Source organism: Triticum aestivum, chromosome 2B, assembly GCF_018294505.1.
Source record: "Triticum aestivum cultivar Chinese Spring chromosome 2B, IWGSC CS RefSeq v2.1, whole genome shotgun sequence".
NCBI classification, from domain to species: domain Eukaryota; kingdom Viridiplantae; phylum Streptophyta; class Magnoliopsida; order Poales; family Poaceae; genus Triticum; species Triticum aestivum.
This window is the reverse complement of record NC_057798.1, coordinates 503,251,895-503,265,423: the sequence shown is the minus strand read 5'-3', so window position 1 is coordinate 503,265,423 and position 13,529 is coordinate 503,251,895. Positions and strand designations below refer to the sequence as shown.

The following is a 13,529-nucleotide window of genomic DNA, read 5'->3' as shown; positions in this document are numbered from 1 at the left end:
ATGACTTCCACCTAACATGAGCTTAGTGTGTTTCCTTTTGAAAATGACAGTCATGTATTTGATGAAATGCTTTCGCAATCATTGAGAGTAAACATGTTGTGGATGAAATGAACTAATTTGGCACAATCATGATCAAGGTGATCCTTAGTGACCGTGCTGATAACATGTAAAAGTGAGAAGTAAATGATGGAACAGTTTTTTTCATTGATAAATTTAGGGTATATATATGTGCAGGATACAGAAGTGGTTACAAATAGGAGGCAGCTGTTCAAAATAATAATTAACATTCTAGTAGAGACATGTGGTGTAACCCGGTGGCCAGCAGGTGGTGAAACCTCCCACCCGTTCAAGTTCGAGTCTTTGTACTCGCATTCTTGGTGTTGTGCTCACATTTCGTTTTAAAAAACCTCCGTCCCAAAATAAGTGTCTTAACTTTGTACTAGTTTTAGAATTTAACATAAATTTAACACTTAATTAATCTATTTAATTAATTCCTAACAGGAGCGAGTATTGAAATTTCGGGTTACAAATGCCAAGTCATACTCGCTACGTGTCCGTGTCGTCACTCGGTAACGCACAAAACACACCATGGACGCCTCGTCGTCAGCGGCGGCGGTGCGCGAGCGGAAGCGACAGCGCGAGGGAGGCGCGGTTCCATCGATGGCGGGCGGGGAGGCGGAGTACGTGTACCTGCCTATCGCCGAGGCCTTGAAGGCCTCCGGCATCCGGGTCTGCCTCTTCGCCGTCGTCATCGAGATCGGCGCCGCCTTCCGCAGCCGCGGAACCGGTGAGTCACCCCTCCCCTCCCCTCCCCTGCGCACCTGCCGTGCGCGCGCTCCCCTAGGGTTCTTATCGCTGCACCGATTTGCGCTGCTCGGGTGCATTGGGGCTTAGGTTAGAGACACTTGGAGTGGTGTTCTGCCGTTGCTTCGTATGCCTTGAAATTAGTCAGGTAATGCTCAGTCGACCTCTGTCGCACGCACTGGTCAAGGTTGTAGATGATTGCGAGTCAGTTGATGTAGAATTTCGTTACAATTGTCTTTTTTTAGTGTAACCGGTTGATGCCTTGAGCTCTGCGTCATGCTTCTTCCTTCTCTATGGTCGATTCACAAACTGTTCTCAGGTCCTGCTCTGCAAATTCTGTGGAAACAGGAAGTCCTGGGGTGATATTTTGTTGTTTTTAGCTATGAAATTATAGTACTACAGTACTACCTTTGCTTTGATTTGTCAAGTCGTGCTGGTTAATAAATCTGGTGGCTTTAGCACGAGAAAAACTCAAGCTTTAGCATCTCACACAATGATCATCCCTAAATCAACTCTTTGGTGACTTCCCGTTAGTGATGACTTTTGCTGAAACCATGAGATAGTGAGTGTGTTTAACTCATGGGTTCCTGACAATGAACACATGAAAATGCTAAAGCTAAATGGATAACAATCAGATTCTGTTCTAAGATCTATAGTACATAAAAAGAATGCACAATATATTCTCCTTTTGCACCCAACTTCCACACTGATCTATCTGGTTCCTCAGCTAAGGGACATCAGATTCTTGCTGAAGCTGGTGCGGCATCCACATACCCAGAAGCTCTCTACAAAATTCTCATAAACCCTACATACCCCATCCTTCATTAAACACATGTGTCAGTCACATTCTTACCGAATGCTGAGTAATAAAATCAAAGGAATTTGAAAGCTACATTTTCTGTTCCCTTCCACTCCTCCCAGGAACAAGTGGAGTTATCGGTCTGCTTTGTAAAACAAGTAAAGTGCACGAAGACGTGTCAAAGGGAAGGAATAGAACTTGTTTGGCTGTTCGACCCGCGTCCTCCACTTTCTTGTGACAGAATGCAAACAACAGTGGCTTATTCTGCATTAAACTCTACTAGAAATGCAACTCACGTGATCTAACTTCCACCTGAGAAAGAGTGCCCCCTTGTAAATACTGCTGGCTAGCTAACCAAATGGCATGACAAGGTTATCCTGAAGTTGTTAACTTCTTGAGAACTTCCCTTGGAATCCTAAAGAAGTACAACATGTAGGAAGGCGATGCTGCTTAAACAAGAATTATTGGGAGTATACCCTTCCGCATAAGATAATGTTTTATCTTGCCACCTAGCCAACTCCATTCTACTTTTTCCTCTGTAGTCTTCCACAAAATGGAAAATCTCTCATCTCGCAACCTCATTCCTAAGAAATAGAGCTCACTTCAAATTTCTTTTCAAACCTCAAATATGTTTAAGCGTAGGATAAGCTTCAAATTTCTAGCCTGCTGTAAATTTTCTACAAAAAGAATGGTGTCATCTGCATCTTTGAGAATAGACACATCACACAACCGTCTTCCTTGAAATGAGAAACAATATCCTTCATTAATCCTTCCTGCACTCTTTTTATTGACCAAAATGGCCACACTAACAGCTATAATAATACTAAAAAGCAAGGCGGGATAATGCCCCCCCTATCCCACATCCTTGAAGGCATGGAAGTAAGTTTCTAGCAGGTTAATGCATATATGTTTGAAACAAGGTGGTTGATGTTTATGGTAATCTTGTCTTTACATGGCCTAGTGATTTTCATTTTTTTTGTTCCATTCTGCTTATTGATGAAACCAATGCGATGCCACTCAGTCATGGCTAACGTTTTTGCAGATTTCACTCTTACATTGAGGATAGCTGATCAATCACGTACATCTGGTATCTCCGTGACTTTCTTTGCTAACAACACTGCACTACTGCCATGTGTTAGGTCAAGCGGCGATATCATCAGTCTCCATAATGTTGTGGTATAGCTGAATACTCTTCAAGTGTCCACTTATCGTAGTGCCACATTCTATGGCATTTCTCTTCTGAGAATACAACTTTGCACTTACATTGTCCCTTTTGTATGCTTTTATGTGCAATTTTCTCCCCTCGTTTTTATGAAGTATTTGTGGTGACTAGATCATGTCTACTTTTATTTGCAGGTAAAAGTGCTACATGGAGAATTCTTTGTAACTATTGAGAAAAGGTTTTCTTCGTTTGCACTATTTGGAGGGATGGTATCTACAGAGTTCAGGCCTTACCAGATTTCTATGAAACATCAAGGAACCAAACATGACAATCAAATTTTAACCCAGATGAGAATGTGGCTTGTGTATCATCCTCCAGGTGACTCCTAATTTGAACACTACTGTTGTTCATTTCTTTGGTTCACGCATCCACATTACATGTTGTGCAGTGTTACAATCGCGTTCTTTCAAATTTTGTACATCTGTCTCATACCATGGAAGCAAACAGGAGCTTCCAACTGAGACGGAAACTCTGCTTTTGTCCATCAGCCTTGATGGGATCTTGCTATCACTGTTTTCAAACTTTTGCTCCGGACAGTTAATGTCTATGCATGATCTGATCTAGGCCCCATTCGTATACAATAATACAATGATCCATCTGATTAATTATTCTCGTATTTCTACTTGCATTCTCGCATTTACCATCTTAGGTAAGGCTGTCTTTGTATGGACTTCATTCTAATATAGTGCCACTTAAGTTTTTATATGCACAAATGGTCCCTTTTTTGTTGGTTTTATCTCCTTGCCATGATGCTGCATTGTGTAAGTGCTTATCCTAGCATGGCCTGCATACAAAGTTGTCTAGTGATTTATGTGTATGCGTTTATACACAGATTCATGAATTATTTCTATCTTCAGTAGAGAATATATTCAGTGTGAGTATCTTTTGTGATATTTGTTGCTGTTTGTAATAGTTTTTTGTACCATAGGTCTGAAAGATCTTGAATTGCAGCTACGGAATATAAAGTCTGATTCTACTTTTGACCTTGTATGCAAGGTTAGTTCCTTATATTCAATCAAATTAAATTTGATACTTATGTCAACTGAGGAAATATCTAGTTTTTCTTTATAGGTACTTCATGTCTGTGAAGCTCCCAGTGGCGAATGGATTTTTTATGTTTGGGATGGAACTGATACTCCTCCAACTGAGCTTCAGACACGGTAGGGTTAGAATCTCTAATTATTGTTTAAGTTCTATTTCACCAACATGCGATAGCAAATAAAGTCTGTCTAAAAAAATGTAGGATGGCAATAGTGCTTTTGATATATTTATCAGGGCCTTCGTTTGGTTGTTTTGAAGGGAATATCACATTGTTTTAACTTTGGGTATAGGAGCAAATAGACTTGATTTCTCATAAAGCATATGCTAATGTCACTGTTCATTTTTTGAACTAAATGGTGCGCCTCTGTTATTTTTCTTGGCGACCTTGTAGTTTGGACATGGAAGCAGTTACACCAACCCCTCTGCATCCTGAAGAAGCGCCGTTACCCAGGGAGGTTCTATGCACACTGCCTTGTGTTGGAACTGTCCTGAGGGTATTCTCAAACAGATTTTCAAAGGAAATACTACACTTGCAAAAGGATATTTACTGGGCCCGGTTCTGCAATATTACTTGCAAACAGGAGTTTGGCATGTGGAAAGGCTCTTTGCTGCCTTCTAGTAGAATCCGTCTTTTATCTAATGAAGATGGCAGTGTCATTGAACGTTTGAAGTAATCTTCTCTTTTCTCATGGATGGCTAGTGCATCTTAAATTTCCTTTAGGAAATGTTTATCAAGTGCATTAATAACTCCAGGACATATGATGGTCGTTTTGCCACCCAAGTTCATCGAGAGCCAATGGCTAGCCTCCACATGGCCTCTGATATTACTGGTATGGGTCATAACTGGATAATTACGTGATGCAGATTTGCTGCCATCTGTTGTATGCTAAGACCTGCCATGTGATATTTGCCAATTCTATCAGATGTGGAGTTCAAGAGAGCAGGTTACACGACATTAATGGAGTCGCTCACCCATGAACAGGTAATACTCATTTCCCAATTGCAACATTTTTGTCAATTGTTCATCAGCTTCACTTGTTGCATTCGTTTTAGTTTATACCGAAAAAGGCTTTCGCCCCGCTTTATAAATAAAGCACCCACCAAGCACAAAGTACCAAGGTAACAACAGAACACTAACCTAGAAGTTTTCAAGAACCGGACTCTTCCAGTGCTGCTTTTCCTAATCAACACTAACCTAGAAGTGTTCTGAAAGTGAAAACTAATGCCGGCACCGATATCTCTGTATCTTTTGTGCCAGGTGACGCACAAATTCAAAACCCTGGTCCGTGTGGTGGCGGCATACCCTTGTCAAGGCAAAGAGCTGCATTCATTGTTGACGGGTGATTATTGCCTTCGGCTGACTCTCGAGGATCCTACAGCAAGAATCCATGCATACGTCCACAAGGATGATGCGGTAAGATGTTAATGAGCCAGCCTTGCGGTTTACAATGCACCTCCCCTCCAGTGTCCATTCTCAGAAGTCACAGAAACTACATTTTGTGGTAAAAAAAAAGAAGCCACAAGTGCCTGAGAAAATGCTTGCCTTTGCTGAAACCTGTGTTCATCTTATGGATGCCAGGTGAGCTTTTTCGGCGGTTTCCTCACACTGGCCGCGCTGACCAGAAAGATGAACAGGCTGCTGGGCGTCCCGGAACCAGAAGACGATGCCGAGGAAGGCATGGCCGGAGGCAGGAACCCTCCCTGGATATGGTGCTGCCTGAAGTCGTACCGTCTGGACAAGTACGATCCCTGGGGCAGCCGACGGTACCGGATCTTCGGCACAGAGATCAGGGACTGAGATAGGCGGAAGGTGATCCATCGATCCGCGACGCGGCGAACCGCCTCGGAGACTGCACTGTGTACAGAGAGGTCTGCCTGAACTGGCACTACTAGTCATCCCGTTGCTGCTGTTTGTTCCTTAGACTAGAGGAGCCACTCTGTTGGTGTTACTGGATTAGTGCAGTTTTTGTGCAGTCGATGGCATGTTGGCACTAGTCACCGCTAGTGTGCATCCTGTATATCCTGTATGACTTGTGCTCGGTGTTCCTCCCAAAGTTGCGAAGTCGATGGCACTAGCTTAGTTAGTGTGTGTGTGTGCCGTGTGCGTCGTGGGGAAGAAACGTGAGGAGTTTCCTGAATGAAAGCGCGTTGCAGTTCCCCGCCGGAGGCGTTGGGTTTCGCCGCACGGCACGGCGTTGACGGCCAGGTCGTGGTGTTGATGACGGTCGGTTCGCCAGCCGGTCACTTGCTTAGCGTGCAGGAAAAGGAAATCAAAGCTAGCCGATCGTCCGAGTTTCACACCGTCAGTGCGGTTGAGTTTTTACTCAACTTTGCGTGCACTGACTGGATCATCACGCGTTCAACTAATTCCTCTGTTGCGAGAATAGCTAGCTTTCACTCAACTGTACTCTCTCTTTTAAATTAACCGAAGTTTTTGGTTTGTTCCAGGTCAAACTTATTTATGCCTGGCCAAATCCATAGCAAAATATTCCAAGTATGCAACATCAAATATGCATACTACTACATAAGTATATTTTATATAAAAAAAATCTGATGATACTAAGTTTGTGTAGATGAACTGAACTCAACAAAGCCGTCGACATCTCTCCTCCGCAAGAAATGTTTTTCTCTTTCACAAGAAACTCCCCCCACGACCAGGGTTTTCACGCCTCCCGCCGTCGATCTGTTTCGTCTTCATTGGCCTTAGGATCATGGAGGCGCAGTGGATCCCGGCCTTTACAGGTGGAAGGGCTCCCGCTCCGTTTTTCGGTGTGTGTTTTTAATTTCTTTAGAGTTTGTGTCCTGCTAAAGAAGGCGAGGCGTGACGGCTCCCTAAAGATGGAGTAATGTTATCCTGGCCTAGCCTCCGTCCCGACGATGCATCTAGAATCACCGAGGGCGCGCGTGGAGGTGTCTCCAGTGGATCTTACGGGATTTGGTTGATGTTTGTCTTCGGTCGATCTGTTTGGATCCGTCTACGATCGTGTGTCCACAGATTGGATCCTTTCAATCTCTCTTCATCGGCGACGGTTGTTGTTCTGGTGCGCTGGTTCTTTGAGCCTTAGCACAACGACTCCTACTACAACAAGGTCTCCCCGGCTCCGGTAAAGAAGGGTGATGACGGCGGCGTGCCTTCAGCTCGCTCCAGTGCTTGTAGTCGTTATTAGGTGGTCCACGAACATGGTTGTAATTTTTATTACCTTTGTTGTTCTTTGTACTGCCATGATTGAAGATGAATAGATTGCAAGTTTCTCGAAAAAAAAGATGTTTAAAGAATAAATCAGATGTTAAAAAAGATAAACGGGACTTAATTAATTTAGTTTAGGAGTAATTTCGAAAGTGATAGGATAGCGAGGCTGAGGCCCCGCGCCCCCGCCCCCGCCCCCGCCAGGAAAGCAGCCGCCCGTGCCCCCACCTCCATCTTCTCTCAGTCCATCTTTCCCCTTCCCTCCATAAATCCCGACACCTCCTCTAATGGAGGCGCTCGCTACCGCACCCGCGCCATCACGTCCAGGCCTCCCACCCCCGACCCGCTGCTCCCATCTCCGCCGCCCCAAAGCCCTAGCCGCCTCCAAGCTCCCTCGCCGCGTCATCGCCGCCCTTCACATGGACGGCGCCCGCGCCGCACCTCTTCGCTGCACTCCCGCCGAGACGGTGAGTCGCCAACTTGCTCCCGCGACCCCCCGTGGAAGGCGGAGTTCGTAACGGTTTGTTTGTGTGGATGCTGCAGGATGCGGCGGCGACGACCTCGGACCAGACTGAGACGGCGGTCGAAGCCACCGAGCAGGGCAACAACGGCGCCCCGGCGGCGGACGCCCCCGCCTCCAGCATCGAGGGGCTGGACGGGATAAAGATCCGGAGGCGCCCGGTCACGGGCCCGTCCGTGCACCACGTGGGCCCCTTCCAGTTCCGCCTCGAGAACGTGGGGAACACACCGCGCAACATCCTCGAGAAGATTGTCTGGAACAAGGACGTTGAGATTTGGCAGGTATGATGTCATGCTGGACTTCCGGAGCATTGTGCTGCCCTGTGCAAAGTGATGTTTCATTCATGCGATGCCAAATTCGTGTTCTGGCTGATTTTGTGTTCGCCAGATGAAGGAGAAAATGCCCTTGTACAGGCTGAAAGGCCCTCTGGACAATGCGCCTCCGGCCAGGGACTTTGTTGCTGCGCTGAAAGCGTCCTACGATCGGACTGCTCTGCCCGCTCTGATTGCGGAGGTGAAGAAGGCCTCGCCAAGTCGGGGGGTTCTCAGGGAGAATTTTGACCCGGTGAGTGTGTGGGATGACTAGTGATGCTAAAATTAGGTGCAGGCAGCCTGCACAGTCTATTGGCCATTTATGTTATCGCCTTATCGGAGTTCACCTGCTCACTGAATGTGATTTATATTTGATGTGTAAACTATCATTTCGACGATACTATCTTGTATATGAACTTACTTTAGTTAAACGTGTTATGTTGTTTCAAAACTGGTTATAACAGTGAGGCATTAATACGAATGGGTCATACAACTGTAGGGAGAGATTTCAAACTATGCTTGCCCTTTTATTTATGTCACTACTTACTATCCACTTGATTTGCCTATTCCCAGCTAGTGAGACTTCCATTGTTGACATTCACTAGCACAAACATACACTGTTTTTTCTTTTCTTGAAGGAGACCAAGCTGTTGCTCTTCATTTGTAACACCAATTAAGAAGTGCAGATACACCTAAACTAACTAATGTTTGTTGGGACATAAACAGGTTGAGATCGCTCAAGCATATGAGAAAAATGGAGCAGCATGCTTAAGTGTTCTTACAGATTCAAAATTCTTTCAGGTTAGTAATTTCTTCTGTAGGAGATTTGGATCCCTATTTTCATATGTTGTGGAGTCATCTGTACTGAAAATACTTGGCTTCCTTTGATATGCAAACAGGGAAGTTTCGACTATTTGGAGGCTATACGCAATGCTGGAGTGAAGGTACTGTATATTTGGCCATATGTTGTACTACTTGCAGAAGTCAGTGGTTTCAGACGTGGTAGTTCGAATGCATGAAAGGCTCATGATCTGATCTTTCTGAACGCAGTGTCCTCTTCTGTGCAAAGAATTCATCATTGATGCTTGGCAGCTTTACTATGCACGGTCTAAGGGAGCAGATGCTGTTCTTCTGATTGCTGCCATCTTACCTGATCGCGATATCAGTTATATGCTGAAAATATGCAAAATACTCGGGATGGCAGCTTTAGTTGAGGTTTGTGAATTATTTTTGCAACATATTTTGTATATTGAAGCTTTCTACTCCCCTCTTCAAATCAAATGCACCTTCAGCATTCGAAGTCTGATGGAATTAACATGTTAATTGTGTTGTTGAAGGTGCATGATGAAAGGGAAATCGACCGTGTTATAGGGATAGACGGCATTCAGCTTATTGGCATCAATAACCGTAATCTTGGTATGACATTGTTCATTTGGTTTAGTTATAAGTTTCGTTGGCACATATTATATAACAATCTGGGGGTGTTTGTTGAGAGCAAAACCTGTCCAGTACAAAAACAAAAATGACTCCACGTTACTCAATTAGTAATGCACACGTGCATGACAATCTTTGAATGGTTTGAAGAAACCATATTTGAGCATCCCTATCTATGTCACATATGTTCTTTACAAGTCGTTGCAGTTATTTTATCACCTGGATGCTTGTTGCTTTCATACAAACTAACGGATCACTTATTTCTATTTGCCATCATAAATCATATACTATGGAGCTTCTGTTTACATGGTATAATCTTTTTGAATTTCCAAGGAGTTGTCACGTGTGCAGACCTCACAGTGCAGACCACACATGCACAAGCGTGCCCGTGGGAAGGATGTGCTCTCTTTTGGTGTTTAATCATGTATAATCCAGATTATTTGATTCTTAAAATGTAAAAAGCTAGAGCTACACCTTAGATCTTGATATCCAAGCTTAAGGACGTAAAACATGGTAACGCGTTCATTATTGAAAGTAGATGATTAAAGATGTTAATCTTGTGGTGCTTCAAATTGTGTTCTAGGATCAATAATTCACAGGGAACGTAATTTTATTGCAGAAACTTTCGAAGTTGACATTTCAAACACGAAAAAGCTTCTGGAGGGTGAACGGGGACAACTTATAACCCAGAAGGACATAATTGTAAGTAACCCCATGTCTCTTGCTACCAATTTTGTGCACTTTACAGTAGTTACCACACGTTGCAGTATTTGATAACGAAGCACTATCCATATATTCTACACTGTAGTTACCTGGCAAGACAAATGTTTTAGTACTATTTTATATTTTGTAAATATTGGCATCTGCTGCATTAGTCTTTTTTTTTCAGTTTAAATTATCGGCATCTCTTGTAACCCCATTACTGGCATTTAGGTAGCACTATGCCGTGAATCAGGCATATGTCTCTTTTATTAATGGTGTAGCTGTACATGAATTTAACTTGGTTAGCTCAAGGGAGACCACTGGCAATGATACTCTTATCAGCCCATATAAGGCAGGGTAGCTCTTGGCACGCGGAGTAACATAAATTAGTTATGTGCAGTTAAGGCTCATCTATCAGAACAGTCTCTTTATCGAACCATGAGAAAATTTTCATTGAACCGTAGTTCATCTATGCCATGTTCTATTTTCACTGCCCATATTGCTATCCACAAGTTCTCAGTACAAAATTGCTCGTGTTGGATTATGTATGTGACTCCTTGGCATACAGTATTCATGCTTACCTTTAACCTGTTTCAGGTCGTAGGCGAGTCCGGACTGTTCACGCCTGACCATGTTTCGTTCGTTCAGGATGCTGGGGTCAAAGCGGTAAGTGAGCCATGAGACACGTGTAAATGAACACTACAGTGATTCCGAAGTCTAGTTTTTCTTGCTTTTTCTTACCCTGACTTGACACCTTGATGCAGATTCTTGTCGGGGAGTCCCTCATCAAGCAGGAGGACCCTGGGAAAGCAATCGCCGGGCTTTTCGGCAAAGACATCTCGCCCGTGAGTAGTGCTGTGTAAATAGGAAAAGGGGTAAGGAATCGTGAAATGCTGGGCCTCTCATATTTTGTATAGGAGAACAGAGCGATATGCGCTTTTGGAGAGTTTCGGTCAGCAATTTTGTTTACCTGGCCAGTATCGGTGTTCTTCCCTTGCTGCCATTTCCCGGAAGTTGTAACCGGCCTCATTGTTCAAAGGATGCAATGCGAAGAGAGATGATCGAATAAGTTGGGTGTAGCTGTTATCAGCTTGAGTTTACTTAGCTTGATAGGTCAGCTCTTTGCTGTCCTATCTAAGTTCGATTTTTTGTTGTCGCAAGTTGCAACGCATAATCTTGACCATGCTGACAAGTGACAGCCTCTGAGCTAGTGATAAGATAATGCAGTAGCAAACATGCTATTTGGAGCTACTCCCAGGGATTGTTTGGTCTCCTATCTAATATTGGGAGCACAAATAAATTACTCAACTTAAGTAGTAGGACCTAAACCGCGCAGTGATAGGCAACACTAGTATTTCTCTCGATCAAACTCTCCAAAGTAGTAGCTTAAGATACAGGGTTTAGATGAATTGGGGGTGCAGGAGGAACAGGAAGAACAAGGAAGGGAAACAGGGTAGGTAGCCGCCGCCGATAGCCTGATCCTCCGGATGGGTTCTCCTCTTGCAGCTCTGCCTTAAGTAACGAAGTGAGCGGTCTTCAGTTCGCCCATTCCAGCCCATGGACTCTTGGGTTGGGCCGTCTTGGCCTGACGGGTCGCTGGGCAGCGCTGATGCTGGTGTGGTTGCTGCCCTGTGGGCCCGGCGTGTCAGGTATGCTGACATCCCCTCCTTATGTGGAGGTTTGTCCCCAAGCCTCTGCATGCGGAAACCGAGCTTGAAGGTTGTTCTTGTCCTCCCATGTGGTTCCCAGGTGTGAAGAGTTTGACCACTGTATCTTGACTTGTTCATGCATGTCGTCAGAATGGCCACTAGGACAACCAAATCATCATAACAATGTGGAAGCTGAGATTCGACCGTCGTACCTGGAAGGAGTGCTTGCCGGAGGAGGGAGACGTGGAACACCGGGTGTACTGTTGCTTGGGCTAGGAGTTGGAGCTTGTAAGCCACATCGTTGATCTTGGCGATGATGGGGAATGACCCGTAGTACTTGTTGTGATTAGCCCGCGGTGCCACCGATGACTGAATATTCGGTTGTAACTTGAGGAACACCCGGTCGCCCACTTGAAAAGTTCTGAAGGATCGCTTCTTGTCAGCTTGCACTTTCATCAGTTGGCGCGCCCCTATTGAGATGTTGTTGCAGCAGCTCCTGCACTGTGGCGCGCTCGTCCAGCCAAGTTTGGAGTGTTGGGACCGAGCAAGTGTTGTCTGTTGTGATTCCCCAATGGTGTGGTTCATATCCAAACATGGCTCTGAATGGCGTCATGCCGATCGCTGAATGGTGGTTGTTGTTGTACCAAAACTATGCTAGTGGGATCCAGAAGCTCCATCTCCGAGGGCAGGCTTGAGTGAAACAACGGAGAAAGGTTTCGACGCATTGATTAATGCGCTCTGTCTGCCCGTCAGTCTGGGGGTGGTTGGCTATGCTAAGTTGGAGCTATGTTCCTGCCCCTCGGGAAAGCTCCTACCAGAAGTGACTTGTGAATATTCGAACCCTATCGGACACGATCGCACCGGGTAGGCCATGGATTTTGTAAATCTGATGCAAGTACAACTGAGCCACTGATGCTGCTGTGTAAGGGTGGGCCAAGGGAAGGAAGTATGCAAACTTTCTACGCTTGTCCAGAATGACGAGCAGGCAGTTGAACTTACTGGACTGAGGAAGGCCATCGACAAAATCCACAGATATCATGTCCCATGGTTGTTTTGGAATCGACAGAGGCAAGAACAGTCCTGGCGATGATGCACGGTCTGGCTTGGCCTGTTGGCATACCTGGCAGCAGCGCACGTATTGCAGTATGTGTGTTTTCATCTTGGGCCATGCAAACAGGCGTCGAATGCGTCGGTAAGTGACATGAAATCCTGAATGGCCACCCACGGGGTTGTCGTGGAAAGCTGAGATGATTCTCTGTTGAATTTGTGTGTTGCCTCCGAGCCAGATTCTATCATGAAAGCGAATGATACCTTGTTGCAGGGAGAAGCGCTTGTTAGGATCTTCCTTGAGTGCCAATTGCTCCAACAGACGTGAAGCCTGTGGGTTGTTGATATAGCTGGTGGCCATGTCTTTCCAAGCCATGCTGGACGGCAAGAAATGACGCTGGCAAGTGTGTCAATTGGATTTGCCCTGGACAGGGCGTCAACGCCGGCATTTTTAGTACCTTTTTTGTAACGGATGCGGTAGCAGAGGCCCAACAGTTTGGTAAATGCCTTTTGTTGCCAAGGTGTGGTCAGCCTTTGCTCTTCCAAGTGAACTAAGCTTCTCTGATCCGTCAGAATGACGAACTTGGCGTTGTAGATACGGATGCCATTGATCAATAGCCACAATCATGGCTAGCTACTCCTTTTCGTAGGTTGACAAGTCTTGATAGCGTGGGCTGAGTGCCTTGCTCATAAAGGCAATTGGGTGTCCTTGCTGCTGCAGAATAGCTCTAATGCCACGGTCACTAGCGTCTGTTTTGACAGTGAACGACTGCTGGAAGTTGGGTAGCGCGAGTACTGAAGCTGACACAAGTT

The 13,529-nt window shown here is 45.1% G+C and overlaps 2 protein-coding genes across 2 annotated transcripts; both read left to right on the top strand.

Moving 5' to 3' along the window:
- Positions 1-558: 558 nt before the first annotated feature.
- On the top strand, positions 559-6,023 carry LOC100270667 (protection of telomeres protein 1b). Its single transcript, XM_044468872.1, has 10 exons — positions 559-787; positions 2,646-2,779; positions 2,960-3,143; positions 3,754-3,821; positions 3,897-3,985; positions 4,258-4,536; positions 4,620-4,696; positions 4,790-4,848; positions 5,125-5,280; positions 5,446-6,023. Exons 1-10 carry the CDS (start codon positions 589-591, stop codon positions 5,662-5,664), a joined length of 1,464 nt encoding a protein of 487 aa, XP_044324807.1. The 5' UTR covers positions 559-588; the 3' UTR covers positions 5,665-6,023.
- A 1,235-nt stretch (positions 6,024-7,258) lies between these two features.
- Positions 7,259-11,106, top strand: LOC123045713 (indole-3-glycerol phosphate synthase, chloroplastic). The gene is made up of 10 exons (XM_044468871.1): positions 7,259-7,520; positions 7,597-7,854; positions 7,961-8,137; positions 8,611-8,685; positions 8,784-8,828; positions 8,935-9,099; positions 9,222-9,300; positions 9,938-10,020; positions 10,618-10,686; positions 10,785-11,106. The coding sequence occupies exons 1-10, from the start codon at positions 7,341-7,343 to the stop codon at positions 10,881-10,883; spliced, it is 1,230 nt and encodes a 409-aa protein (XP_044324806.1). The 5' UTR covers positions 7,259-7,340; the 3' UTR covers positions 10,884-11,106.
- Positions 11,107-13,529: the final 2,423 nt, after the last annotated feature.